This window comes from Cricetulus griseus, chromosome 2 (assembly GCF_003668045.3).
Source record: "Cricetulus griseus strain 17A/GY chromosome 2, alternate assembly CriGri-PICRH-1.0, whole genome shotgun sequence".
Lineage (NCBI taxonomy): Eukaryota > Metazoa > Chordata > Mammalia > Rodentia > Cricetidae > Cricetulus > Cricetulus griseus.
In genome coordinates, this window is record NC_048595.1 from 372,402,364 (window position 1) to 372,427,945 (window position 25,582).

General features: G+C 51.5%; 3 protein-coding genes across 3 annotated transcripts; all 3 read right to left on the reverse strand.

Annotated features, from left to right (window-relative positions):
* Positions 1–3,239: 3,239 nt before the first annotated feature.
* On the reverse strand, positions 3,240–6,898 carry LOC103159315 (secreted Ly-6/uPAR domain-containing protein 2). Its single transcript, XM_027403811.2, has 3 exons — positions 6,847–6,898; positions 3,639–3,743; positions 3,240–3,376 (listed from the first exon to the last, which is right to left on the reverse strand). Exons 1-3 carry the CDS (start codon positions 6,896–6,898, stop codon positions 3,240–3,242), a joined length of 294 nt encoding a protein of 97 aa, XP_027259612.1.
* Positions 6,899–11,432: 4,534 nt separating this feature from the next.
* Lynx1 (Ly6/neurotoxin 1) lies at positions 11,433–12,124 on the reverse strand. Its single transcript, XM_035439170.1, has 3 exons — positions 12,073–12,124; positions 11,771–11,872; positions 11,433–11,629 (listed from the first exon to the last, which is right to left on the reverse strand). The coding sequence occupies exons 1-3, from the start codon at positions 12,122–12,124 to the stop codon at positions 11,433–11,435; spliced, it is 351 nt and encodes a 116-aa protein (XP_035295061.1).
* A 4,319-nt stretch (positions 12,125–16,443) lies between these two features.
* Ly6d (lymphocyte antigen 6 family member D) lies at positions 16,444–25,567 on the reverse strand. Its single transcript, XM_027403812.2, has 3 exons — positions 17,911–25,567; positions 17,116–17,214; positions 16,444–16,949 (listed from the first exon to the last, which is right to left on the reverse strand). Exons 1-3 carry the CDS (start codon positions 17,960–17,962, stop codon positions 16,717–16,719), a joined length of 384 nt encoding a protein of 127 aa, XP_027259613.1. The 5' UTR covers positions 17,963–25,567; the 3' UTR covers positions 16,444–16,716.
* Positions 25,568–25,582: the final 15 nt, after the last annotated feature.

Below are 25,582 nucleotides of genomic sequence, written 5' to 3' on the forward strand. Positions count from 1 at the left end.
GATATGCTCCATTCCTACAGCACTGGGAAAGGTACTCTTGGTTTTCAGCCAAATTTCTTGACACACAGCTCCTTAAAACTCTTGGAAACCCTGTAGCAATAAGAGTGTCATAATTTTATAAGTTGATGAGTGACAAGTGGAGGGATGCCCCTCATTATTAGTTCCAGGATGGGGTTGATTACCTGAGAGATACCTGCACAATAGGAGGGTGAGGACTTTTATCCTCACCCTAAGTCTCCTCTGGAGACAGGAGAGGGACTTAAAGTTGAACTGATCACCAGTGGTCAATGATGTAACCAATCATGGCCACATGATGAAACCTCCATAAACCCCCAAAGGGACAGAACTCTCAGTCTCTGGGTCGCTTAACAAGGGAGTTTCTGGGCTTCTTGGGAAGATAATGAGAAAGTAATTATGCCTGGAGAGGCATGGAGGCTCTGATGTTCTTTACTGAACCCCAAGAATTCAGGTGACACTTTTACCCATTTTTTTAAAAATCAAGGACATGACCAAAGATGCCAAAAACACAGTATCGAAAGACAGAGAGTGAAGGATGTGAGATGGGCATAGCCTTGGGGACAGAGCCTCAACCTCTAAGATCTGATGAGAGCTGCACATGGTATCTGAGTTGTATTGGAGAATGGTCAGCTGAAGCCCACTGCAGGATTGCTTGCTGGCTGGCAAAAAGCCTGAAAGTTAATGACCCCAGGATGAGAATTTTTCTTGTCAGATCCCATAAAACTAGACACAGGCAAGAAGATGTGGCGAGAAGACTCCTGTCCTGTCTGGGACAATGATTTCCTCAGGATCCCTGTCAGAGGTTTCTTGCTCGGCACACACCCTGTGCTTTGCATGCCCAGCACAAAGACTCACAGACTTCTGTATCTGCAGCAATTTAGACAAGGACAGCTGTGCCTTGGATAGCAGAGTCACCACTGACCACAGTGGCCAAGCCCCTCCCTACATTTTCAAGACCAACAGACTGCTACCCAAGCAGCTTAGGCACAATTCTCCCACTCACCTTTCTCTCTGCCACAACCTCTGTCACAATGACATGTGTTCCCATCCTAGTGTTCTGTCATCCCCAAATAAATACTCCACTCTTGGAGAATCTTTCTGCTATTTAGAGTGACCAAAGAAATGGACGAGCATCTTGGTGATGAGAGATGGTGAATGGTGCCACAGAAGGACATGCTTTTGAAGTCTCCTCTTGCCCTGTACACATCTCTCCAGCATCTGTTTCTAGTCTGCCCTAAATCTCGCCATTTCATGCAGAGTTCTAGAGAACACAGTATTCTGCAGTGTTTTCAAGGGTCAACTCTGCAGGAGTGTGTCAGTACCTTACTCCTACAGGTTGGTGACTAGGACTTTGCGGCTGGAAGGATGCCATATTGTATGCGTTCATTCACAGTGATGGGTGTGTGGGTTTCCAACCTGTGACTCTGCTCTGAGTGACTGTGGTTCAGTTTCCATGGACATGTTTCCTCTTCTGTGTGTAAGTCCAAGGGGTAACCCTTCTGGGTCGTACCATAACCTGGGTTTAATCATTCAATTAATCATTAGTGAGCACAGAGTCATGTTTGAGGTCTTTTCTCTTCTGAATGGGCTAGCATTTAAAGAATTTCTTTTTAGCCATGCAGGAAGCTGAGCCAGCCTAAGCTATACAGTGAGATCAGTTCTCAAAGCAAACAAAAGGTGTATGATTTTACTTTGAAGTTTTGAACTGGTGAGAGAGGTCTGGACCCATTTCTTCTTGACTTTACATCTGGGTACCAATATGCAGCTAGCTGTTCTTCCTGACTGCCCTAGGCATCACTGACTGCCCTAGGCATCACTGTTGCTCATCGCATGAGCTTCCTCTTTTCCGTGTTTTGGCTGCTGCTGAGGCCCCAGCTTTCTGTCAAATTACTCTCTGCTTGGATATTGTCCTTCTCATCAGTGTCACCTTTTACAAGTGTTGATTTTTGTGAGAACTTTGCCAAATTGAGAACAAGCAAGTTAAAGTCAGGGCCTGCCTCTATGCCTCTGAAACCAAGAACCCAAAACTTATCTCTAGGCCTGGTTGGGAGCCAGTGAGTAAATATTTACAAGTAACTTCCACAAATTCTGTCTATGTGTGTCTGTCATGTCTATACTGAGGTGAGTGGTTATGCTGTTTGGGCAGCTCTACCCAGATGCCCCAGGGGAACAGCTTTCCCACTGCAGATTTCTGATGGGTGCCTGGAGGCAGAGCTCCTACTCAGGGCCACACAGGGTTTGATAGATGGGCAGCCTTCTGAGAGATATAGGCAAGGTTAACCAGGCAAGTACATGATAGAAAGATAGAACAGGAAAAGGTGCCAGAGACACAGGCCAAGAAGATAGCAGAGTTCCCTGAGAGCTCCTGACAACAGGTGGGTGGTCCCAAAAGAGCTATGGTTAGCGAACATCACTCTCCTCTGCAGAGCCTTCCTCCTCCACCTGCTCAACTGTGGGTCTGTAGTAGGTTCTGTGGTCTCATTCAGAATAAAGATGCTCATTGATTTCAGGTCAGAGCTCCTTTCAGCCTTCAAGCCCCGGTCAGGGTGTTCCTCAAGTGTCCCAAACCCCTATCAAGGCTGTCCCTTAAGTGCCCTTATTCCAAAGTTAGAGTTCTCCCCAGCTCTCAGCCCCTTGTTTGGGTGCTCCTTGGCCCCCAGTACCAAGTTTGGGGCACTCTTCTGCATATCAGCCCTAGATCAGGGTGATGCTCAGGTGCTCCAGACTCAATTTGGGATGCTCCTCAAGTGCCTACAGACTCAGCTCCAACCCCTCACAGCTGGCTCAGAGCAGCGCCAGCCATCTGCAGCCCCCTGTGCCTTTCACACCCTGTGTCTACCTGGAAATAGGCATGCTCTTCGTGGAAGAGAGAAGGTCAGTGGAGGCTTCAGCAGACAGCCTGGACCAAGGAAGCCATGACTGACAAGAGATGGGACCGGGTTAATGAATTGCCTGAATCTGGTGCCTGATACACTACTTTCATTGGACAACTCATACTATGGGATCCAGCTGCTTTTTATTGGGAGGTTTGTTGACACTGAGGGTGGCCCACAGTGGATTAGGGCCTTACGTTTGTACCACAGTGGATTTATACAGGGTTTCACTCTGAACTTCCTGAGGAAGTCTGAGTTGGGGGCTTTGGGTTGGCCAGGCTGGAATTATCTCCAAGGACCAGGCCTGGGCATAGTTCTGTGGGGCTAGCTGGTAGTGATAGAGTGTGGTCAGTCTCTGTTGCAGAGATTGGACTGGCAGCAAACAATAGATACATGAGGACCTAAGCCCAAGCTGCGGACCTCAGGGCAGCCATTGTAGCACATCTTCGTCACCAGAGGCAGGTCTGTAAAGCTGATGGGAGATCCTGGGGGATAAGAGAGAGACCATGATGCTTCCTGAATCTTTGAGCTGCCCAAATCTCTGTCACATCAGACATTGTGCTGAGGGTCACCCCTAGGCACTGAGAGCCCCTGCCTGGTCCCTGCCCCAGACAGAGGTTGCCAGCCACCTTCCTACTCTGCTTTTGGTCTGTTGGCCATCACATTGGCTTTGGGCTCTGCCTGCCCATTAGGCCAGCTCTCTGTGCAAGAAGGGTGTGTCCAGCCCACCCCTCCCACCACACTCACGGGTGGCAATGATGACACAGTGGGTGGAATTCCCTGGGCATCTGTACTTGCCGGAACAGCCTCCAAAGTCCTTGCACAGGTGGCACCACAGGCCCTCTGTTATAGCTATAGGTAGACAGAGACAGGGGCAACTGGTGAGCAATTCCTGCAGAGGGTGTATCCAGGACCTCAGCTCCATTCTCTGCCAGCACCAAGTCTCTGTAGCCCAGCTTCCCAACTGTTTTTATATTGCAAAGTCCCTCTAGACCTTGGAGGAAAAGCTAAGTGAGATCCTGGTGTTCAGCCTACCACTGTGGGAGATACAAGTGATCCTGTTGGAACCATCTGGCCTGTGTCCCTCTGCTCAGAGCACCAAGAACTGGATGGAGCAGAGGTGAGAACTTCTGGAGGAGGGAAGTGCAGGTTCAGGTGCCAGGGTGGGGGAGGAGTGGGACCTGAGACTTTAGCTATGTCCCCTTTACCTCCAGGGACCTGAGAAGGATCAATTTATACCCTTTGATGTAAATGTTCTGTGGGTTGAGATGATGGGGGCTTTATCCAATTAGTGGGGGATCCAGGGCAAGGCCAGGCAGAAGGAAGGTGGGAACTCACTGAGTTAGGTTCACAATTTTCCTGACAAATACTAAGTCACTAGTCTTGTATTCAGCCCAGGGGGTGCCAGTCAGGCAAGTGGCCTCCCATGCTCTCTCTGGATTCCCTCATCTGTCTCTCTGCCTCTTCCCAGGCTCTTTGCATCTCTCTCGTGCTTCCTTAAGCTCCCTTCCCTGGATTACAAAACCCCTAAGCCCATGCCCATCCCTGTGTACTTTACAGCAGCTGCTGAACAATGATCCTGAATAAGTCCAGAGCTGACACTGAGTGGGAAGCTACTAGGCCCTGTCCCAGTCTAGCTGGGCCACTAAGTAGTCCTGGAGAGTGGAGCTCCCCCTGGGGCTCCCTCTATAGCCACAGCTCTACCAGACCTCACATGTAAGTATGTTGGTCAGTTCTGGCCCGTCTCAAAAGCCAGGCCTTCATCCTATACACTATGGAGCAGGGGACAGACAGGAAATCCACACCACAGCAAGGTCCTCACCACTTGCCTTGATTGTTTACCATCTCTGCAGAGCAAGCTGAGACCTTGTCAGGGACACAAAAGGTAGCAACAAAAGCCCCCGAGCCTGTAGCTATACCATGGATGTTAAATACACTAAACAGACTGAACATGGATTCTCCAGACAGCAGCTGACTGAGGAGCAGGTGTTTGGGGCACCAAAAGGAACAGGCAAGGTGCTGGGGAGAATAGCACTGGTACTACCTACCATTCCTCTTCCTCTCCAAGTCTCCTAGCTTTGCCCAGGCTCATCTTTCCATCATCCATGTAACACAAGCTAGCCTCAGCTCATAGATCATCTCCTCCCAGGGAGCCGCTTAACTCTGGGGCATCAGTCCTCCTTTGATGCATGGACTGGCCTTGTTATTTTCACTAGGGTTCTGGATAAGAATGAGGTACTCTTCCCATTCCCCAGTGCCCCACAAGTATCCATCATACTGCACCCTGGTGCACTGATGAGTCACAGGAGATGTTTAGAAAATAAATGAAAGAATGATCTCTAGGAGTTGGAGCAAGAGCAGGGTCATTAAGACAAAAAATAACCATCCCTCTTGTGTGTGTGTGTGTGTGTGTGTGTGTGTGTGTGTGTGTGTGTGTGTGTGTGTGTGTTTTCATCAAGGAGGAAGCCAGGAAGGTTTAGCTCTCAAAAAGAAATTGGCTCTGGGATCAGTGATAGGTCAAGGTCAGCACTTGCTTAGAGAGAGAGAACTTTGGGGAAGAGGGTGAGAGAGATGATGGGATGAGCCTTGGGGCAGCACTCCACCATGTCCAGGCCCACTGCAATGTTGCCAGGTACAGTTGACTCCCTCTGGTCCTATTTGCTCATTCTGAGGTCAGCTTAGGATGAAGCTCACCCTTCCCAGGCTGCTTTGAGCCCCAGGGAGATGGCATTACCCACAGGTGACAGAGCAGGCACCCAGAAAAGATGTAGGGCATGGGGTATACTGAGAGAGGCACATGGAGCCTGGCTCCCTCCAACTTCTAACTGTCCAGGCTTAAGGCTTTTGTCTTGAGGGGCAGGCATGATTTTCATGGAGGAAGGGACTTGGAGGTCCCATTGTAGAGTAGTCTCAGGCTTACAGACACTCCTGAAATATTAGGGCCTTGGGTTAAGACAGACAGGGTGACTGGCCCATGGCTGAGTACTCCATCTGAAACCTCAGCCCTGACAGTGACACAGGTCTCTCAGCTTTGAGCTCAGGACCATCAAAGTAGATTTGGTCTGTCCTGAAGGTTTTGGGGAGCACTTAGGGATCAATAGTTCAGGCTTTCTCAGGTCAGACAGTCCCCATGCCAAGAAGGGTGAACTACAGCCAGAGATGCACACATGGACCTCCCACCCCACCTTAGGTGGACCCCCAAGTCCTGGAGCATTCCCACCCATGGATAGAAACAGGTTTTTTTTGTTGTTTTTTTTTTTTGTTGTTGTTGTTGTTTTTTTTGCCTTTGAGAGCTGGGTCTGACTGAGTTTGGAGCTCGGGTTGCTGATGGACAATAGGAGCAACTTTTTCTTTACTCAGGCATTGGTTGGGGTTGGATATAGGAGCAACTTGGTCTCCACTAAATGATGCTAAGGCATAGGGAGTGATATTTGGGGGTGTCCCTGGGAGGCCACCAGCAAGCACCAGGGTCAAAGTTCCTATTACTGAAGCAAATGAAACTAGGGCATAGAAGTCTGAGGGGACTAAAGTCAAGTGGATAAGTTGCCCAAGGAAGGTGGAACAGATAGAAGAATCTAAGCAAGGAGGTAAGAGGGCATCAGGAGAGAGTGGCTGCAGACCAGCTGGGGCTCTAAGGCTGGTGGAGGGCAAAGTAGCAGAGGTGTGCCATGCTTGTGTGTGTGCAATGGTGTTGCTATGGAATTGAAGAGGCCTAGGGGTGGGTTTCAAACTAAGAAGTAAGCTGAGGAGGGCACTTAGTGTTGTAGGGTCCAGAGAAGAGGATTTAGGAATCTATCAAGGCAGACAACAGAGGCTGGTGGGTAGGGAGGGTCTTGGTGCCCAGGATGAGGAAAGGAGACAAGAAGGAGCTACCCACAAGGGCAAGTGGTGACCCAGGTTGGACGGACAGCGATAAGTAAGGATAGTAGGGAAAGCGGCCACACCCCCAACTCACCTAGCTCCATGCTCAAGACCACGGCCAGAAGGAACCAGAAGAGAAGCCTCATGTTCTCTGTGTTAAGGATGAGGCTCACTCCCTGGCCACCCCTTATACCTGCTCATGGGTCCCACTCCACCCTTGGCTCCCATAGCTGCTGGCTCCCAGCCCTGAGTCACTTGCAACCTGGCTCAGATGGGAGGTGGCAGAGCTTGCTGCTGTGTGGCCTCAGGGAGCCTTGTACAATTTCACAAGCCTTCTTCCCTCCTCTGTGGAGTAGGGATGTCCCAATCATCAGGCCCAAGGCTCTCAAGAAATGCCTTGTGCAGGCCGGAAGCTCAGGATAGGTCCACCTCACCCTGGAGCTGCACGGGGCATAGCATAAGCAAGCCACCCTCCCCTCCTCAGGCAAGTGTGAATGAAGCTGGGGCCAGGTGAAACTACGGTGCCTTTCTCAGCAGCTCACTCTGTATGGAGCATGGTAGCCAGGATTTTGGGAGGTCAGAGTTTCCTCATCTGCCAAATCAGGCTTCAGTCCTGTCCTGGCCCTCCCAGGACTAAGAAGCTCAGGAGAAGCATGGCTATACACATGGTCCTGGGGACAAGGGGTGAGTGTTACCTGTCAAGGGATGGTACTGACATGGTATCAAGGAAACTGTCCTGTGGCAGCAGAAGGGAGGAGCAAAGCCTTTGGCCTTAAAAGGTTCCAGGTAAGAGACAAAAGCAACATATAGCAGGGCAGGGGTCATACTGCCAATAGGATGGGGTACAGGCACTCAGTCCAGGCAACAGACCCCATGTGTCTACTGTGGCTGTCCAGGTGGCTTTGATTTACTATTATGCTTTATGGGCCCCCAAAATCTGTGGGTTGGACAGGGCAAAGGGCCAGAGATTCTGAGAGAGGGGCTGAAAGAGTCAGACCCTCTTCCGGAGAATTAGGTAGCAAGTGGGATCAGAAATCAAAAAGCCAGAAGGCAGTAGCCAGTGTGTGTGTGTGTGTGTGTGTGTGTGTGTGTGTGTGTGTGTGTGTGTGTGTGTGTGTTTGTGGGTGTGTCCTGTCTTTTCCCACTCAGTTCCTCAGCCAACCCTTGGGCTTGTTGGCCCATTGATGGGAACTGGTGGGTCTGCCTCTCTCCACAGAGTGGGGGTGAAGTTTTGGAAAGCCCCTGGAATCCTATTAATACCACTTTTGCCTTGGCTGGCTCTAATATCAGGACAGGAGCCAGGGACCTTCAAAGAGAATACAGGTAGAAGAAAGCAAGATAGACACATGTCCTTCATTTGTTTATTCATTCAGTGGGGGACATTGACATTGGCCACTCTGAAGTGTAGGTACATAGGACTGGCTAGGGGAAGGGAACTGAGGCCTAAAAGTGAATTTCATGCTCTTTCTGGGTGAGAGCTTAGGATTGGCAGAGGCACAACCAAGGGAAGTGCCAGGCAGCATGTATCCATGCATCCTTTGGGGTCTCCTCTATGCAAGTCCCAGGCTTGACACTGGCCCCCAAGAGCCAGCTGAGTGGGTACTGTCACTGTCATTTCACCAATGAGATGGCTGGAGTAGGAGCCTGTGCATGAGGAACCCAGAGCAGGCAGCTGCAGGATGCCATGGTGCTTGCTAGGAAGTGTTCAAATACTGCAACAAGGGCCACCCTACTCCTGGAAACCTTTATAGAGTTTCAGAATGTGAGCTCGCTGCAGAAGATGAAGAAGGTGGTCTGCCCCCCCCCTTCTCCATTTGTACTTTGGGGAGGCCAACCACAGACATGGTGGCAGAGAGTGACTCCCCTGGCAGCTTCTCTCTGGTGGGCTAGACCAGACACCTCACTCTGTAGCATGCCTTAGCTTCATGTGTTGAACCGGCTTCATCAAATCCCACAGAGGCACATACACTCTGTGATATCATTGCTTCATCCAGCAGCTTCTCTCCAGTGACTTCCAAGCTGATTCCAGAATGCAATGCCATAGGTAACCACTGCCAGCCGCCCTGGACACCATTCATGTTGAGGGACGAGTTTACTCTAGTGTGACAGCACCCACTGCCTTGATCCCTAGTCCCTGACAAAGGCAGGGTCAGCTTGTGACATCTGATGGAACTTTGTTCTTCTGTCTGTTACTCCATCCCGTGTTCCTTCTCTCTGTATCCACACACAGGGCTGGGCACCCCTGGCTTACTCCCCAGACCTTCAAACCTCCAATTCTGATGTTCCCCTCTAAGGCCTCAGTTTCATAAGCTTTTACAACTTTATGTTCTGAGGTTCTCCGGCTTATGACACCACAGTCATCCTGAAGCTTTATAGTCTTAAAGAACTCCAGCTACGGAAAAGCACCCATAAGATAATGGGTTGGCACTAGGCTGAGGAGGAGGTCAGATGGCCCAGGAAAAGTAAGACCCCTCTGTGCCTCAGTTTCTTTTTCTGTCATGACCCCCCCCCCACACACATTTACACTTTGCAGAACTGCTGGGGAGTGTGCAGAGCCACCTGCAGTGTCACAACACCCCAGGCAGGACTCAGAACAGGCCACCTGGCACTGTTCCCCTAATGGACACCTCCTACTGGCAGGCTTGGCTCTGTGTTAATGGAGCACCATTTGGTGCTCTGTGCTAAGCACCAAGGACAGGCTAGACAGGTACAATGCTTCTTGTAGGGATGGGTGGCAGTGTGGACCCTGTGGGGCCTGTCTGGATGGTGTCATGGGACATGTGAAAGAAACTGCCCCCAAACACTGCAGCACTCTCAGCCATAGGTAATCAAGGGCCTCTTGCACATCACTCCCTTGTGGCGGGAGGGAGGACCCGGTCTCAGACATCCTCCCAGTTCTGACCCAGGATGCCACCTTGACTGGGGACAATGGACTTGCACAAGCAGGGTAATGTTTCCCAGGCCTCACCCACTGAGTCAGGGGCCCGCCTCTGACCCTCCTTACCAGAGCTCTGTGGCTTGCACAGTTCAGTCCCAATGCGCGCTCTCTCTCTCTCTCTCTCTCTCTCTCTCTCTCTCTCTCTCTCTCTCTCTCTCTGTGTGTGTGTGTGTGTGTGTGTGTGTGTGTGTGTGTGCGCGCGCGCGCTCTATGCCAGCTTGGGTAGGGGTAGCTCTGACTTCCTCCCAGCATCCTGCCTGGACCTCAGGGGACACCACAGCCAGCGCTGCCTTTTGGGCTTTGTAGTCAATGTGCTGCGTATGCACCTGTGCTCCTCCCCATGACCCCTGACCTCCCATGAGACTCATGGGTAGTCAATGTCTCCTCATCTCTGGGCCATTTCCCACCCAATTCACCTTTGTAATAAAGCCTCACAGTTCATATTCCTGAGGATCGGGGTAAGCCCATCAGCAGGCTTCTATCTCTCATTTCCCAGTGGCCTGTCCCCAGAAGGGGAAACTGAGACAGAAAACTGTATCTTTTCAGCAGCAGAGCTCAGGTCTGCCTAAGAACAGGGAGGAAGATCCCCAGGATGGGCCTCCGTGTCCTGAGCTCCTACAGCTGGGTGGTTTGAGAAAAGCATTCAGGATGTGTGACCAGGAGGGTGTGATGACCAATAAGACTCTCCTAGCCAGCCATAATCCCACTGCATGGACATTGGCCAGCATCCTGACCCCTGGCCTGGGCTAGCTTCAGGGGTTTCCTCAGTGGCACATGAGTTGGGGTGCTAGTCAGAGAAGAGGGTAAGGCCTCCTGGGTCAACTATACTGGCGTGAAAGGTAGATCAGTGTCTCCTAAATCAGGGTTGGGCTCTTTGGAGTCTTGACACCCAGAAGTCTTCAGTCACAATCATCCGGGACTTGGTCTGGCTCCCTATGCATTTGTCTTTCCATAATTTACCAAGAGGCCAGAGGACCTGCAGAACCTGCCTATAGGACCTGGGAAGCCCGTTTAAGTCTGCATTGCTGTTCTGGTCACCTCACTAGCCTGCTCTGACCTGCCTTTCTTCACTTCCTGTCATGCCCAGAATAGCTCTGGCCAGTGTACAGGCCAGACAAAAATACAGCATGGGCCGCCTGCCCCATGTCCCTGCCAGCCTCAAGGCTCAGCAGCTGGTGTGAGGTCAAGGGACTGGCTGAGATGTTAGGGCTGGAGGGATCTTAGTAGCCTATGGATATGAAGCCATTGCTAGCTATCCTCAGCTAAGAGCTGTCCCAATACCAGGTCTGGCAGAGTTTCTGAGACAGCTGGAAATAACAAAAGGCTTCCTCACATGGTCTCCATCGTACGCTTGCCCTGGGCAGCTGCTGGCCAGTTCATGATCTTTTGTCCCCCTCTGGCAGGCCTGTCATCTACTGGGTAGACAGAGGCAGGTTCCTGATGCTATCAAGGTGGAATTTGGCCTCTAATTCCTTCAAATTGGTGTGGCTGACTGACTGACACGTCCTCTTCTCTCCAAGTTTCTCTGATGCCCCTGATCCTGGCAGAGAGTTCTAGATCCATATATCAGCCTTCTGAAAGTGAAAAGTGTCTTGGAGTGAGGTATCTGGATCTCATCGATCCTTTTGTAGATAGCCATGGGCCCTTGTTGTGGCGAAGGAAGAGGGTTTGGTGAAGCGAGAGGGTGCAACTGTCTTTGAAGAGCTTTGTGTCTGAGTGGGTCTGTCTGGGGAAACAGAGCTTTACAGCAAGCTCCAGAAGGTGGCCAGGAGTACGGGGACCAGGGCCAACATCACTGGGGTAGCAAAGCCAGCCCCATTGCAGAGGTAGTACTGGCAACAGGAGGTGGCAGATGCATGCTTGGAGTAGCCGTCGTACACGGTCTCAAAGCAGCTAGGTACACACGACTTCCTCACTTTCATCCGGTATGGGGTGAAGTCTATAGGGGACAGGACACAAAAAGGTTGCAGTGAGAGGATGAGGACCTTGGAAGACTCAATTTCAGCTTGTAGGTTCACCAGTGCAAGTGGGGTCTCCCTCCCTGTGCTCCTATCCCTATGCTCCAGGTTACCAGACTCACAAGTACGTGTGGTCATGCAGTAGGTGGCCATGGCTGGGCAGCGCATGGGTTTGAAGCAGTTGTCTCCATTGTAGGCACACACATGGCACTCCAGAGCCTGGGCTGTGGGCCATGAGAGGGGGGTCAGAAAACAGGAAGAAATCCCTTTTCTGCCAGTCAGACCCCAGCTGTCTCCAGTCAACCTCCCACTCCCATTAGGCACCAGGTCAGGACAGTCAGAAGGCAGGGGAACTCTGGCCAGCCTACCGACTTTCCACCTGCCTGTCCCACAACCAGGTCCCTCTAGCTTCTATCCACCTTACCCACAGGCAGGCCCACCAGAACCACCAGGAGCACCGTGAGCAGGGGTGTCATGATGGAGATATGAGGACAGCAGCTGGTCCTGGATGCAACTCAGGCCTGGGAAGAAGCAGGGCATGGAGGCACAAGGTAGGCTCTTGCCCTGCTTGAGCTCTTGGTCTTCTAGGAATAAAGCAACCCTACATGGACAATGACAGAGACTCGTGGTCACAGATGGCCTGGGGGTGGCACAAGCACCTCACAGTTTAGTGGGTGTTATTGATTTCCATTTACCTGGAGATGGGAGAAAGGAGCTGGATATGGGGGCATTCCAACAGAAGACCAAAAGCAAGCAAAAGGTGAGGGCTGAGGGAGCTAAAGAAGGGGAGGAACTGGCAACATCAAAGAAAATCGGGAGGCCCTGGGATCCTTGAATGTCAAACCCAAAGAGGATTTCACCTAGCTTTTTTTTTGGTAGGGGCCTTATGAAAACTTGGCAGGCAGTCTTCTCCTGGCAGAGCCCAGAGTGCAGGAGACTCTCTAGAAGACTGGAACCCAGGTGTGGTCTCTTTTGGGGGCAGAGGTCCCTTCGCATTTGCTTCCCCTGCATGGGATCCCCCCACCCCACCCCAGGAAAGTGTAGACTCTGCTGTGTGAGTCCTCCGCCATAGCATAAGGGGTCATGATGAGTGTTCAGGTCCTACCTAAAGACTCTTCGGATTCATGCCAGACGATGCTTGCCCAAGACAGAGGTCCACAGGCTGGGTCTGGTGTTTGGCACTGTTGGGGGGGGGGTGTGAACCACTATTCTCCTCACTGCCTATAGACGCGATCCGGCCCCTGCTGGGGTTCCAAAATACACTCCCCGGAAGACACCCATCCTTCATGACCCATTTCCCTAGCACCAGCCCAGGATTCTGAGATCCTGAATCAGGCCAGGCCCGCAGCTCGGGCGCCTCCTGCCCCCTCTCCGGGAACTCCGCCCGAAAGACTGCAGTCTTGCTTGGGGAGGACTCCCAGCACGGGCTGGGTGCTGGGTGACCTCGCCCTTGCCCTTCACCACCACAATCCCTGTAGCCATGGGAACTCACCCGTGGCCTCTCCCAGGTGCCTCCAGCGGTCTGATGGTGAGCCTGTGCACTCTTCACGCTGAGCTTGCACCGTATCTCAGGGTATCTCAGGCCGGTTAGGTTCCGCAGCCGCAACCGACCCGCAGTGCCAGCTCACTACTGGCTCCGCCCCCGAAACCGCCCAAGCCTTGCCCCCAAGCTAACGTCAGTAGGCTCAATCGTGAGCTCTTTGGTTATGGCCCTAGTGAGCAAAATCTGGGCATCAGAACAGTGCCACAGTAGCGATCCTGAGGCGAGTATTCACTTCCTGCATATTTCATCGAAGCTCTTCCCACTCCTGCTGCCCTGCTCTCACAGACCAAACAGCTGTGTGGATATGCTGACTCTGGGAAGAGGTACCACCTGAAACTCGCTGTACCTCTGTCCTTACATGGGATCCACCAGCAACATTTGCGAGCAAGTTTTAGAGGCATCCCATGGCTCAAAGGCTGCTGTCACCATCAGAAGTCCATCACTAAATAAGTACTTTATGTCACTGAAGTTTTATTTTTATTTTTTATTTTATTTTATTTTTATTATTCTGTTTCAAGCAGCCAAAACTTAATAGGTTTTTCACAAACCCTACTCCATCCCCTTCCCCCCGTTTTGTGAGGAAGAAAATAAAGAAGTAGCACACCTCCTCCAACCAAGTCAAACTTCTTTTAGTGCCACTTGCTATGAGCTTATGGGGGCAATTCCCTTCAAACTGGCACATATGGCATGTCTTTTGTGAAAGCAAAGGGAATAGTTCTCTCCCTGTCCTAGATGGGTCAGGGATCTGCCCAGACCTTTTTGTGGGGTTGCTGCTTTGCGGATGGGATTGCTATGGCATTGTCCGGCTGCTGCCTCCAGCTAGGATCACCATTGGGGTCCCTTTTATCCTTATTATTGTCTTATCATTACCTCACCACATTGTTGTGCAGGCCTTGGGACTGGGCTCCTGCAGGAGGAACCCCAGGAATGAGAGGAAAGACTTCTGTTTTACCACTGGCCCCTGGAAGTCTGTCCACACACACAGGATTGTATGTAGCTGGAGAGGGCTCCCGTCTTTTCATACCCTGCCAAGGGCTGTGATCAGGTGGGTTCTGGTCAAGTGAGGGTGAAATTAGGCAAGGTCTAGGAGTACCAAAGAAACTGTCCAGGGAGATCATAAAGGGGCATCCAGGGAGCTGGGCTTGAGATGCCTATAGACTTCAGGTTAGTAGACAGAGCTGGGCTAGGAGAATCCACTACTCTCAGCTTTTCTGTAGTACCTTGGCAGCCTCAGGTGCTGTTGTGTTCCATAGGAAGCCTGGGGTCCCTGATACATGCAGGCTGCCCCTTCCCACAACTGCCTGGAGCCTGTACACATTTCACTCCATTGTTTGACAGTGGTTGTGTAGCTTTTTTCTCCAAACTGAAAGACTGAGGAGGGAGGCTTTTTAAGACTCAGGACCTACAGGAATTTTACAAGTCTTAAGAAGTAAATAAAACTTCTTAGTCTTAGGAAGCCCCCAGAAGTTCATTAAGATTCATCAGCTCCCCCCACCCAAGCTTCTCCAGGCTAGAGATAGACTCTCCCTCTTTTTGCACTGCCTGTGAGATGTACCCTAAGGATGCAGCTTTTATGGGCTGTCACCCAGGCTGGAATGGGCATTTCAGTGATGTGGCTGCATTCCAGTCACCCATGCTGGGTATTTTGTTTTGTTTTGTTTTAATTTATTTTTATTTTTACGTGCATTGTTGTTCTGCCTTCATGTGTGTCTGTGTGAGGGTCCTGGGACTGGAGTTACAGACAGTTGTGAGCCTCCATGTGGGTGCTGGGAATTGAACTTAGGTCCTCTGAAAGATCAGCCAGTGCTCTTAACCACTGAGTCAACTCTCCATCCACACTGTTTTAGGTAACCATTTACAAACACTCCTGTAAGCAGCCTCAGTAAACTCCCTAAACTCGGGTGCAATCGTTGTTTTGTCATAAGTGCCATGTCTGGGGTTCATGTCTCACCAGGAAAGAACACGCAACAGAGCTGTCCTTTACTTCCCAGCTGGATAGCCTGGGAAAAGAATTCCCTCCCACAGGTGTCTTCCTGTCTTCTGCTGCCTGACCACGTACTGGCCACTAGGAGGCGTGCCAGCAACAGGCTTGGCCCTCAGCTCCAAGAATGGCGGCCCCAGAGAACAGAACGCTACCCAGCACAGAGTATCACCCTTGGCTCCTGGGAAGCTTCCTGCTTTCTGGGTTTGGAGCATGTTTGTCCTCGCCTTTTCCTCCATCTCTCTTCCTCACGGTGGATTAATGTTCTGCAATGTCTGGTAGACAGAGTCCATGCTTTCCAGCAGACCCGCCCCCGTAACAGGTTTTGGTGACTGGGTGTTGGAGTCTGTGTAAAAAACCCCAGGCTCAGCAAATCATGCACCTTGATCCAAGTGGGGTCCTGGAGGGGCCAAGAAAAAGAGACTGACTGGGTAGAGGTAGCAGAGTTCATCCCACACCAAGCAGCCCTCACCTGGACGCTGAGGCTCGGTTTAGGGAGCCTATATCACACTCCACCTCTCACAAACCTCTCTTGGAAGCAGCTCCTGGAAGATGCTTTAAGGTTCAGGTGTAGGTGCATGAAGGGAAGAGGGGCCCTTATCATCCTGATAGCTGCAAAGGGCAGGGTTTGCCACGCAGACCTGCCAGGGTGTTAACCCTGTGTCCACCCATGTGAGCTTGCAGGGTAGTGGCTGCAGTGAAATGGGCTAGCCTGCTTGCCATCAAGGAGAACTGCATGTTTGGGTATTTGCTGAAACCTCTCCCTCAGTCAGCCTTACAGCCTCACCACACTCAGTGGACTGCCCAAATCCAAGAAGCACACAGGAGTCTAGGCAGCAGCAGGAACCCATTGCATGGGATGGGAAAGCAGCTTTCCTACGGTTCCTAGGGCTGTACACCACTTAGGCCTCTCCCAGATGCCTCTCATTAGCTTATACTGAGTCACCCTTCCCACCCCAACATACACATCTAGGTGAGTTGCCACTGAGCATCCTAAGGAATGAGGTCATCCTGGTAGCTAGACTCACCTTGGACCATGGTTGTGTGCAGTGCCCTCATAACTCTAAGACTGGGGTCTCTTTACCGCCTTGGGGAAGTAGAATCTTAGGGTTGGGGCCCGGGCACAGTGTCCTTCCCACATGGGACTTGGGGAGAGTCTGCCCTTTCTAGGATGGAAATGTCTTTCAGGCCAGTTGCTAGACGCTACTACATGCTGCAAGTAACAAGTACCAGAGGTTCCACAGTCCCACTCACCACTCCACACAGCCACAGTATTTCTAGATCATTTATTTCCAAGTAGAAAAATAAATGGAACAAGTACAAAATCAGAGGGGATGGAGTCATGTCTGTCCCCATCTTCCATGCTGGGGAGCAGGTAAAAGCTTCCTGTTCTGGGGCAGACACTGTGTTATGTCATCAGCTCTTGGTGCCCTCCAAGACCCAGCCCTCAGCCTTTAAAGGCAGTCCCCGTCATGGCCAAGGAGGAAGCCATGGGGACCCTGGGAACCAGAAAGGAAGGGACAAGGAAAATGCCAAGTGGTGTCTTATAGGCCAAGAACCATCAGGGCAAGGAAGCCCAGGCTTATTGCCAGGCCCAGGGTGGCATTGCTGAACAGGGCACGTGCAGGTGCGGCGCTGTACAGCCTCTCGTTGCACAGGTCACCCTGGCAGCATTGTGTGACCCAGGAACCGCTGCTGATCTGGCCCTGCTGGCTGTTGTTGGAAGTGCATGAGTCTACACAGTCTTTCTTCACCAGATTCCCCGTCAGAGTGTCCACTGCACACAGGAGAGGAAAAGGCATCAGGCCTGGCTTACCATGCACCCTGGCTCCCACAGAGCACCCTACATTCCCAACCACCACCATCACCATGACTGACCCATCTCTAGTATCATGCCTAGGGCTGCTCTCTTGGCCCTGGCGGGTACTTAGACCAAGACTCACCTGTGGTAACAGTTTTGCAATACTGGGAGCTGGCTGGGCAGGTCTGAGGTTGTTTACAGTTGGTGCTGCTGCTGCACACATGACACCGGAGTGCACAGGCTGGAGGATGAAGGGGCAGAGAGTCAGTCAAGTAAAGGCCTTTGCCATGACAGAGTCTTCTGTTATTTGTCACCTCAACTCCTGCCCTGAACCCCACAAGGCTTATGTCTTGTGTTTAGCTCAGAGGGTGTCTGGATATCATCCCTTGGAGCCCTAGAGAGTTGTTCTAACATGGAAGGTGTTCTATCCTATGTCACCTCTGGGAAGAGGTGAGGAAGCAGAGAGGGTGTAGAGTGGAGAGAGCCCTTCTCTGAGGACCTTGGGATGGTCCTGGTCTTTGCTAAGGACGGAGCTGTCCCCACCCCAATGATCTGGATTCCTGAAGAACCTGGAGCAAGAGGGCCTTGGCCACCCCAGGACTGTCCAGAACAGATGTAAGGTGGGGGTCGTGGTAGAGGAAGCCTCTTCAATAGCTCCAGTTCTCCTCCCTCTCAAAACACTCCCAGTTCTAAGGGTTAGTGCTAAAATCCCCTGATTCTGAAATATTGCATTTTTATGATTTCATTGAGTTAAGATGTTAAAGTCATTTTGTTTTAAAGAGGCAAGCATCCCTCAACATCAGTGTTCTCTAAGCCTAAATTCCAACTTCTAGTATTTGATGACCTCTTTGTCAGGTGCAGCCTGCCAGACACTGAGGGTCCAGTATCTAGACAAAGCTACCTACCCCTTCCCAGTTCCCCAGGTGCAGTCTCTCACCTGGGCTAGTGGCTACAGCCACAGCAAGAAGGAGTAGCAGAGCTGTCTTCATCCTAAGCGTTGTCTGGAAGCAGTGGGGCTCTTCCTCTCCCCAGACCTTATAGATAGGGCAGGGGCTGTGGGAGGAGTGAGGGCAGGCCTGACAGTAGCGTGCTAATCAGGGTTCACCCCACCCTTCCTGGACCAAGTCCAGAAGCCCAGAACAGGCCTGACTCCTGCCAGCTGGAGGGATTGAGGTTCCTAGTCCCTCACTTCTGGGGCCTCCCTGAGCAGGGCTGGCCTTGTAGGCTGTTTAGTCCCTGCTTCAGACACCTGATGCTGTTGAGACTCCATCTCTCCCACTGTTGTCTCTGTTTTCCTTGTTGGTTGCCTGCCTATTCCTGGGTCACATTGTCGTGGACTTGCACTTCTGTCTGTTACTCTCCTTGCTGCCTTCCAATGGGTAGTTCCTCCAGTTACAGCCCATACTGGTTCTCTCGATACCCACAGGTTGGAAGGCATAGAGCTTACATTCCTCTCTGCTCGGAGCTCAGTGCTAGGTTGACCCAGTGGGAACTTGGAGCAAGGAACTCCAAGGAAGCAAATGGTCCTTGCTGAAGATGTGGAGGTGACTGTGAGGCAGGGGTCCTGGGAGCTAGGGGGTCTGGCCTGTCTGTGTACTGGGTATGGCCAGGTTAGGGCTATGAAGACCCTAAACCATGTGAGCTTGACTATCCCAGGAAACTGGGTATGGACAGGGTCGGACAGGATCTCCTGAGGAGCAGCAAGCTGTGGGAGCCTCTCATTGCTGCAGAAATATACGTTTTCCTCCACTTCTTCCTCCCTCTGCTCGGGCCTCAGGCCCCATTCCCATTAAGTCCCCAACTCCATCCTTCACGCAATGGTAATGAGAACACCTTATAAGTATTGCTCTGCCTCCCACCTTATAAGTATTGCTGTCTCTCTGCCTTGCTCCCCTGTGGTTGTGCACCCCTCAGAGATGACCCCCAAGGCCTTAGGAAGGCCCTAATAAAGGTCTCAGTCCTGCTTTCTAAGCCGCACCTTTGCTCTATTTGCATGCATAGAAGATTTTTTTTTTTTTTGCCCCGTGACTCTAGTTTTTAGTAGAAAGGTAACTGTCCCCTAGTTGCTGGTTCTGTCTACTCATTTGGGGGTAGTGTGGGTGGGCTCTATAGAGCCCTCCTCCTGCCCCTGTCCTGTGAGTCCAGGCTATCAGCAATTGGCTAGGTACAGATAGAGATCAGTCCTGGGCCTGTTCTTCCCGTACTCGTGCAAAGCAGATGAAAAAAAGCAGGTCAGGGCATGCTTCAGGGAGGATCGGCTTGGGCCAAGCTGAGGTTCTGAGAACCCTATAGACCTTGGGCCAGTCAGACCTGGGGCTAGAGATCCTTGGGCCCCATTCTCTGGGCTAGCTAGCTCTTGAGTTAATGGAGTGGGATAAAGCTAGGACCGAATCAAGTGCCCTGGGGACTCCATGTGCTTCTTCTTGAAATGATTTTTGGACTTGGAAATGTTGTGTTAATATAATTCATCTTTATCAATAAAAAATCAGGACCAAATATTGGGGTAAGAACCTGAAAGATCAGAGAACAGGGAGCAGCCGCCAGTTGCTTCCTACCTCTCTCGTTCCAATATCCAAAAGAGATCCTCTATTTCTCAGCCCTGCCTTGCCACTTCCTGTCTCCTCTCTGTCTATGGTCCTCCAAACCTCGGTGGTTAATTTCTGGTCTGTTAGTGACTGGCCCCGTTCTCTGACTCCAAGCAATCTTTATTTGTCAGAACACAATCAAAATATCATACAACATGTCAGGATGTGGAATCTGGGAGGGTCTTGGATAGGAGCCCCCGAAGAAGGCTCATCTCTGTCCCATGCTGTTCTCTGTTTTGCTAGGTAGTGCTTGGCTCACTGGGATTTGCTTAGGGCAGCTGGAATGCCACAGGAAAGGCCCACTCAGCTCCAGGGCCACCCCCCCCCCAGTACTTCAGATGCAGGGAGAATGGGTGGGTGGAGGGAAGGGAGTGTGATTTGAATCCCTGGGAACAGTACTTAGGTCTCCATGACAGGGTGGTGACGGTGGAGTTGGCAGGTGGGGGAAGATGACTCATTGGGAAAGGTATGGAAACTGCTGGAAAAGCAGGTTTGGAGCTTCTCATGGGCTTGATGGAGTTGTGGGGTCTGGGATGGAAGGGCAGAATAGAGGTGGGGGTCTGAGCCGGGTGTTGGTGATGCACACCTTTAATTCCAACACTCAGGAGGCAGAGATAGGCAGATCTCTGTGAGTTAGAGGCCAGCCTGGTCTACAGAGTGAGTTCCAGGACACGCTCCAAAGCTACACAGAGAAACCCTGTCTCGAAAAAACAAAACAAACAAACAAACAAAAAGAAGTGGGGGTCTGAGCCTGAGATCCAGAGCAGTGTATGACAGACTTCATGCTCATACCCAGGGCAGGAGGAGGCACCTGCATGTTAGCATGCCCCCAGGGACCTCAGGCTTCATGGTGGCCATAGATCTTGGAGCTGGAGACCGTAGGTGAGGTCCATGGTGGGGTACATGGTGAGGTCCATGATGAGGTTCATAGTGGGAAGGGTATTTGTCCTTGGCAGGATTGCTAGGAGGATGTGTCAGTCAGCTATCCTCAGCTGGGTCCCAGCAGAAGTGTAAAACAGTCACATACCAAATTCACCTTTAGGAGAGAGTGGGTGGCAGGAGCTCTTGGAGTTACTGGGACAGTTAGCAAGAGTCTTGTTGGAGGTGGCCAGGCTAGTACTTGGAGGCAATTCAAGATGGAGTGGGCACAGGAGCCATCACGTCCCTTACACCTGCCTTTTGTACCTCTTCTCATGTGGGCATTCCCTGCTTTGAGGGCACGGGCCCTCCCAGCGCTTGTTTGTAACTCCCTGGGCTGTGGCTGAGACAAGACTTCTACCTTTGAGATGCTGGCAGAAGAATATTGCCCAGGATGTGGAATGAAGGGACTCAGGGCAGGGAATGCTATCACCTGTCTCTCTGGCTTGCCTGCTCCTTGACCTCAGCAGGCTGGCCAGGAAGTTGAGAGACAAATCTGGACCTCTGTCTGGAGCAGAGGTCTCCCTGCTCTTGTCCCTCCCCTTGCATTCATGTTGGTGACACAGAGATCATGAGAATTTGAGAGGCCCAGAGGGAAGGTATATGGGTGCACACAGGCACAGCGTAATACCACAGCCCTTTAGAAAGCTCAGCCCTGGGCCCTTTCCTGGCCTGAAGAGGGCACTCAGTATCAGGTCAAATCCCTAGGCTGAAAGTGTCCAAGCACCTTGGGGTATAAAGACAGGCACAGCTCAGGGCCCCCCAAAGCCGCCTTGTACTTCTAGGCAATTTACTCACTCATTCATAATATTCCATAAGGGCCCACTGTGCTCCAGGCACTACTGGTGTAAGGGGAGAGACAAGAAGGACAAAGATAACCCAGTGCTGTGTGTAATGCACTGCATGAGCATGACAACTAGAAAGGTGGGTGGGGGTACTGAGGCACTGTAGGAGGGCTTACCTAGGTAGATCTGAGTGAGCTGGGACCTGAGGGTAAGTGGCCATCAACTGGTGGAGAGGATACCAGACAAGGGCATCTGAGTCTCCACTTCCCATACCACACCCTAGCTCTAGCTCCTTTTCTGCAAGGCATGCAAATGCTCTGTGAGTCAGGCAACAAAGAGAGGGTTGTTTCCCTGGGGCCTATTCTGTCTTTAATCACACAGGTAAAGCCTCAGATGACACAGAGATGGGCAGAACCTTGGTCAGCATCAGTCAGGAAGAGGAGCCATAGCTGGGCCTGGCCTCAGGGCCTAGGGATCTTCCTCCATACCCCGTTCTTCTAGCATAAGAGTAACCTTTACACATGGAGCCACAAATCTAGACATGGGCGTTGCTCATCTGCTGTCTGGCACCTGGTGTAGCTCTGCCACACCTTAAATTATTCTCTGGGACCCTGGCCACCAGCCCCACCATTCGTCTATCAGCTATTCACTCATGTATCCATGTACTCATTCACTCACCCCTCCATTTCTCCATCACCTGTTTATTATATGCCCATTCACCATACATCATTACATCATCTATCTATCCCCATCCATCCATCCATCCATCCATCCATTCATCCAACAACCACTTATCCTTCCATCCTATCATCTATCCATCCATCCACCCATCCATCCATCTACCAATCCTTTACCGATTTATCCACCCTTGCATCCACCTATCCTCCTATGCATCTACATGTCTATCTGTCCACATATCCACTCACCCATCCATCCATTCACTCATCCACCCATCTTCTACATACCCATCTGTCCATCCATCCATCCATCCATCCATCCATCCATCCATCCATCCATTCCTTAATATGATCAGCCATGCGTACAAGGCAGAGTCCTGATGTGACAGAGCTCAGATTTTCAGGATGTCATTCACTAAAGACAGCAAACTGAATTTTGAGAGATCAAATATGAACAAGGGCAGCAGGTGGAGTGATAGAGGCTGTGTTAGATTGAGTGGTCCAGGAAGACCCAGTGGGCCAGATTTTGAGTTCAGTTGTAGGTTAAGGGAGTTACTCATAACTCTATGATGGGTGATTGCATTGAGTGCTTGCCAGTTTCTCACCTGCACCCCAACAACAGGGTGTGCTCTTGACGATCCCTGGGATACTTCCAGAGCCTCTGAGTGAGTTCCTACCTCACCCACGAACCCCTCCTCTATGACTCAGCGTAGACTTGCTCCCAGTGGAGTCCCACAAGGACTGTGGAAGTGAGGTCCAGCTTGTCCCAGAAAAGGAATAGTAGACCTGCAGCAGCTCTGCCCTCCAGCCCTTGTCCCTAGCCTGTGATCTCCATTGATGTGCTCTGCTATCAGGAGACTAGAAGCTACCCTGACAAAAGAAAGCTGAGATCGCCAAGGGCAGGAGTCCAAGTCAGCAAGGCTGAGGTTAGCCACTCAGGGCCTGTGATACACAGGTAACTGGAAGGATGGGAGAGGGCTTGGGGAGAGAGTCTCCAGTCCTACCCTAGAGGGAAAGGGATGCCTCACCACACTAGTGTTCTATTGACCTGTCTGTCATCAGTGCTATCCTTGGAGCAGGTGGCTGTCCTCGTGTGGCATGACTGGCGTGGAAGGATGGGGCTCCACCCGCTCCTTCATCCTCAGGTGGCTGAGGCTGGATCAAGAGTCTCAGCCAAGTACCCTTAAGGACTCCAATGCTGTATCCAGAGCAAGGGTGTGTTGCCTGTGAGGAGTTTTCATGGTGCTGTAGTCTTCTCTGGGTGTGGGGACAGCCCCAGGGCAGGGAGGAGGGTCCTAAACTGCCCTGCCAGGGAGCTTCACTACTATAATTCTAAGAGCTTAAGAGATCAAGAGACGTGTTATCTGTACCCAGAGTTACATAAGAGCAAGGAATGGCTAGGTCCTTGGGGTGCGGAGATGGCAGCGAGCAAAGTAGAGGATGCATCATGCAAGGTCAGATGGCCAGCTAGGCAGTTGCAAAGGACACAGATAGCACTGCCTTCATTCCAGAACTCTCCACTGACTGTCACAATGGATTTAACCCCAGAGCTGGCCTTCCATTTCTGGCTCCACTATGAGTTGTATCTTAGCCTGAGCCCCGGGGAGTTCTAGTTGCTTCTTCTCCACCCCAGCCTCTGTTGTGCTGGGAAGCCAGCACCTCAACGGTGCCAACAGTGACACTCCCTGTGTGCATCAACCTCTTCCATCTACACCATCTCCAGACCCTGGGGCCCATACCTGGCTGTCTCTACCTCTCAGTCAACCCCATGTCTGTCAAGCTGGGGGGCTGTGGCTACATCTACAGTTCCACCATCTTTCCCTCACTTCTTTCCTAGAGCCAAAGCCTTAGACATAACTGGATGGAGTCCCTTTCCTGCTGACCTAGTGCCCTTAGGGTCAAGCCCAGTCTCCCGTATCCTGCCCGTGAATACTGCCTGGGCTGGCCATTCCACTTTCCACTGACCCTTTCAGGGACTTCACTTTGTTTGCTCCTTCAGGCCCCTCAAGCCACCTCTAAGCCTTGCATGTGCCATGTCACTGTGGGTCAGCAGCTCTGGTACTTCCCCATGGAAGTCTGGACCACCCTCTCCCTGCAGGCCTGTTCATCCCTCTGCTTTGGCAACCCCTGGCATGGATTTGCAGCTATGATGAAGGTTGCCATCTCTTGCCACAGGGCAGGGAAGAAGCTGCTGTCATTAAGGGTTCCACATGTAGCAGGAGACCTGTTTGCAAGAGGCTCCCAAGTGTGCTGAGTCCAGACCTGTGGGCACTCTGAGGAATGGAGAGAGCTCATGTTACCTACACCATCTACCTCCCCAGGGGCCATAAAGGTTGGTTGGGAGCACTCTAGAAAGTTCTATGCACGATGACTTCCTTCTCTGAGACAAAGAAGGGTTCTTAGTTTGGCATGCATCCATTCCCCTGCCCTGCCCAACTTTTGAAAGCAGAACCCTGGGATGTGACACTTATGGCCACAGAATGGGGACTGGCTGCTGTGAAGGGTGAGGCTCATCTGGTTAGACAACAGAAAAGCTGGTCAGACAAGAAAAGGCTCCATGTTCCTGGATGGCTGCCTCTCACAACTCTAGACCTCCAGACTCCATAGAAGTAGGCTGGCCAAGCAAGGAAGACATACAAGGAGGTTCAGGGGATGAGGTATATCCAGTTTCCAGGGGGGTCTTGCTCAGCACCCTCAGCTCCTCAATATTCTCATCCTCTTCACCTTGTCTTCCACAGCAGCAGGTGTGTGATAAGGTGGGATCTGTCTCCACCAACCCAGCTTGTTGCTCCCAAGGCTTCAAAACATTGCCCAGTGTAAACTTCTGATGTGGCCAGTCTTTGAGAGCACGTGAGGCAGGACACTTGTGTCTCGACACTAGGGGATTGTGTCTCTGTGAAGCTAGAAGGCGTCTTCTGGGATGTGTGAAGACACACAGAGAGGTATAGGGGCTCTGGGGCTAAGTGGGGGGTATTAAGCAGGGAATCGGTGGCTGTGTCCTGGCTGGTTGTCTATGGATACAACAGATGAGAAAAGGGAGGCTGAGCTCTGTTTCTGGACTATGGGTGCAGTGTGATCAGATACTCTAAGCTCTGGTTGCCTTGACTTCCTTACCATGATGAACTAGACCTTGAGCTATAAGCCAAAATAAACGCTTTCTTCTGCTGCATTTTATTACAGTGATAGGAAAAAACCAGCAGGGGTGGGAAACAAAACTTTCTAGAGTTGAAGGACTCTGATTTTGCCCTTCAAGAAGAGCCCCAGAGGAGACATGGCATTGGGTGGTCTCAGGGTCCTGGTGATTGTCCATAAGGATGAGGGTTTCCCATGCCACCAACCAGGGGTATGGACTTCTGGGGTCCTGGGGGAACTGTGAAGGATATGAACATCTTGCCAGTACAGTAGCAGCATCAGGGACATCACATCTCAGAAGGGGTATCAGGGGACCCCTGTGAGTACCCCCACTTGGGGTGCGGGAGAAGTCTGTTCCCTCTATCTTGGCCAAGGAGACCCAGTGTAAACACAGGAGGCAGAGTGCAAGGCAGAGGCACCACTCTTGTTCCTGGGTTTCTGCGTTAAGAATTCCACCCTCTTAAGTGCCATGCCTGCCTCTGAGGATGAGACTGACCAAGGACCAGAATTCC

What these genes read in the sequence shown, in the direction of transcription:
- LOC103159315 (XM_027403811.2), bottom strand. Translation starts at nt 6,898, where the DNA reads ATGAGGCTTCTCTTCTGGTTCCTTCTGGCCGTGGTCTTGAGCATGGAG. An exon ending in GGTCTTGAGCATGGAGCTAG is followed by an intron (nt 3,744 to 6,846) that starts GTGAGTTGGGGG and finishes GTCTACCTATAG; the next exon opens with CTATAACAGAGGGCCTGTGG. An exon ending in CTGTGTCATCATTGCCACCC is followed by an intron (nt 3,377 to 3,638) that starts GTGAGTGTGGTG and finishes CTTATCCCCCAG; the next exon opens with GATCTCCCATCAGCTTTACA.
- Lynx1 (XM_035439170.1), bottom strand. Translation starts at nt 12,124, where the DNA reads ATGACACCCCTGCTCACGGTGCTCCTGGTGGTTCTGGTGGGCCTGCCT. An exon ending in TCTGGTGGGCCTGCCTGTGG is followed by an intron (nt 11,873 to 12,072) that starts GTAAGGTGGATA and finishes CATGGCCCACAG; the next exon opens with CCCAGGCTCTGGAGTGCCAT. An exon ending in CTGCATGACCACACGTACTT is followed by an intron (nt 11,630 to 11,770) that starts GTGAGTCTGGTA and finishes TGTCCCCTATAG; the next exon opens with ACTTCACCCCATACCGGATG.
- Ly6d (XM_027403812.2), bottom strand. Translation starts at nt 17,962, where the DNA reads ATGAAGACAGCTCTGCTACTCCTTCTTGCTGTGGCTGTAGCCACTAGC. An exon ending in GGCTGTAGCCACTAGCCCAG is followed by an intron (nt 17,215 to 17,910) that starts GTGAGAGACTGC and finishes TTCATCCTCCAG; the next exon opens with CCTGTGCACTCCGGTGTCAT. An exon ending in TTGCAAAACTGTTACCACAG is followed by an intron (nt 16,950 to 17,115) that starts GTGAGTCTTGGT and finishes TCCTGTGTGCAG; the next exon opens with TGGACACTCTGACGGGGAAT.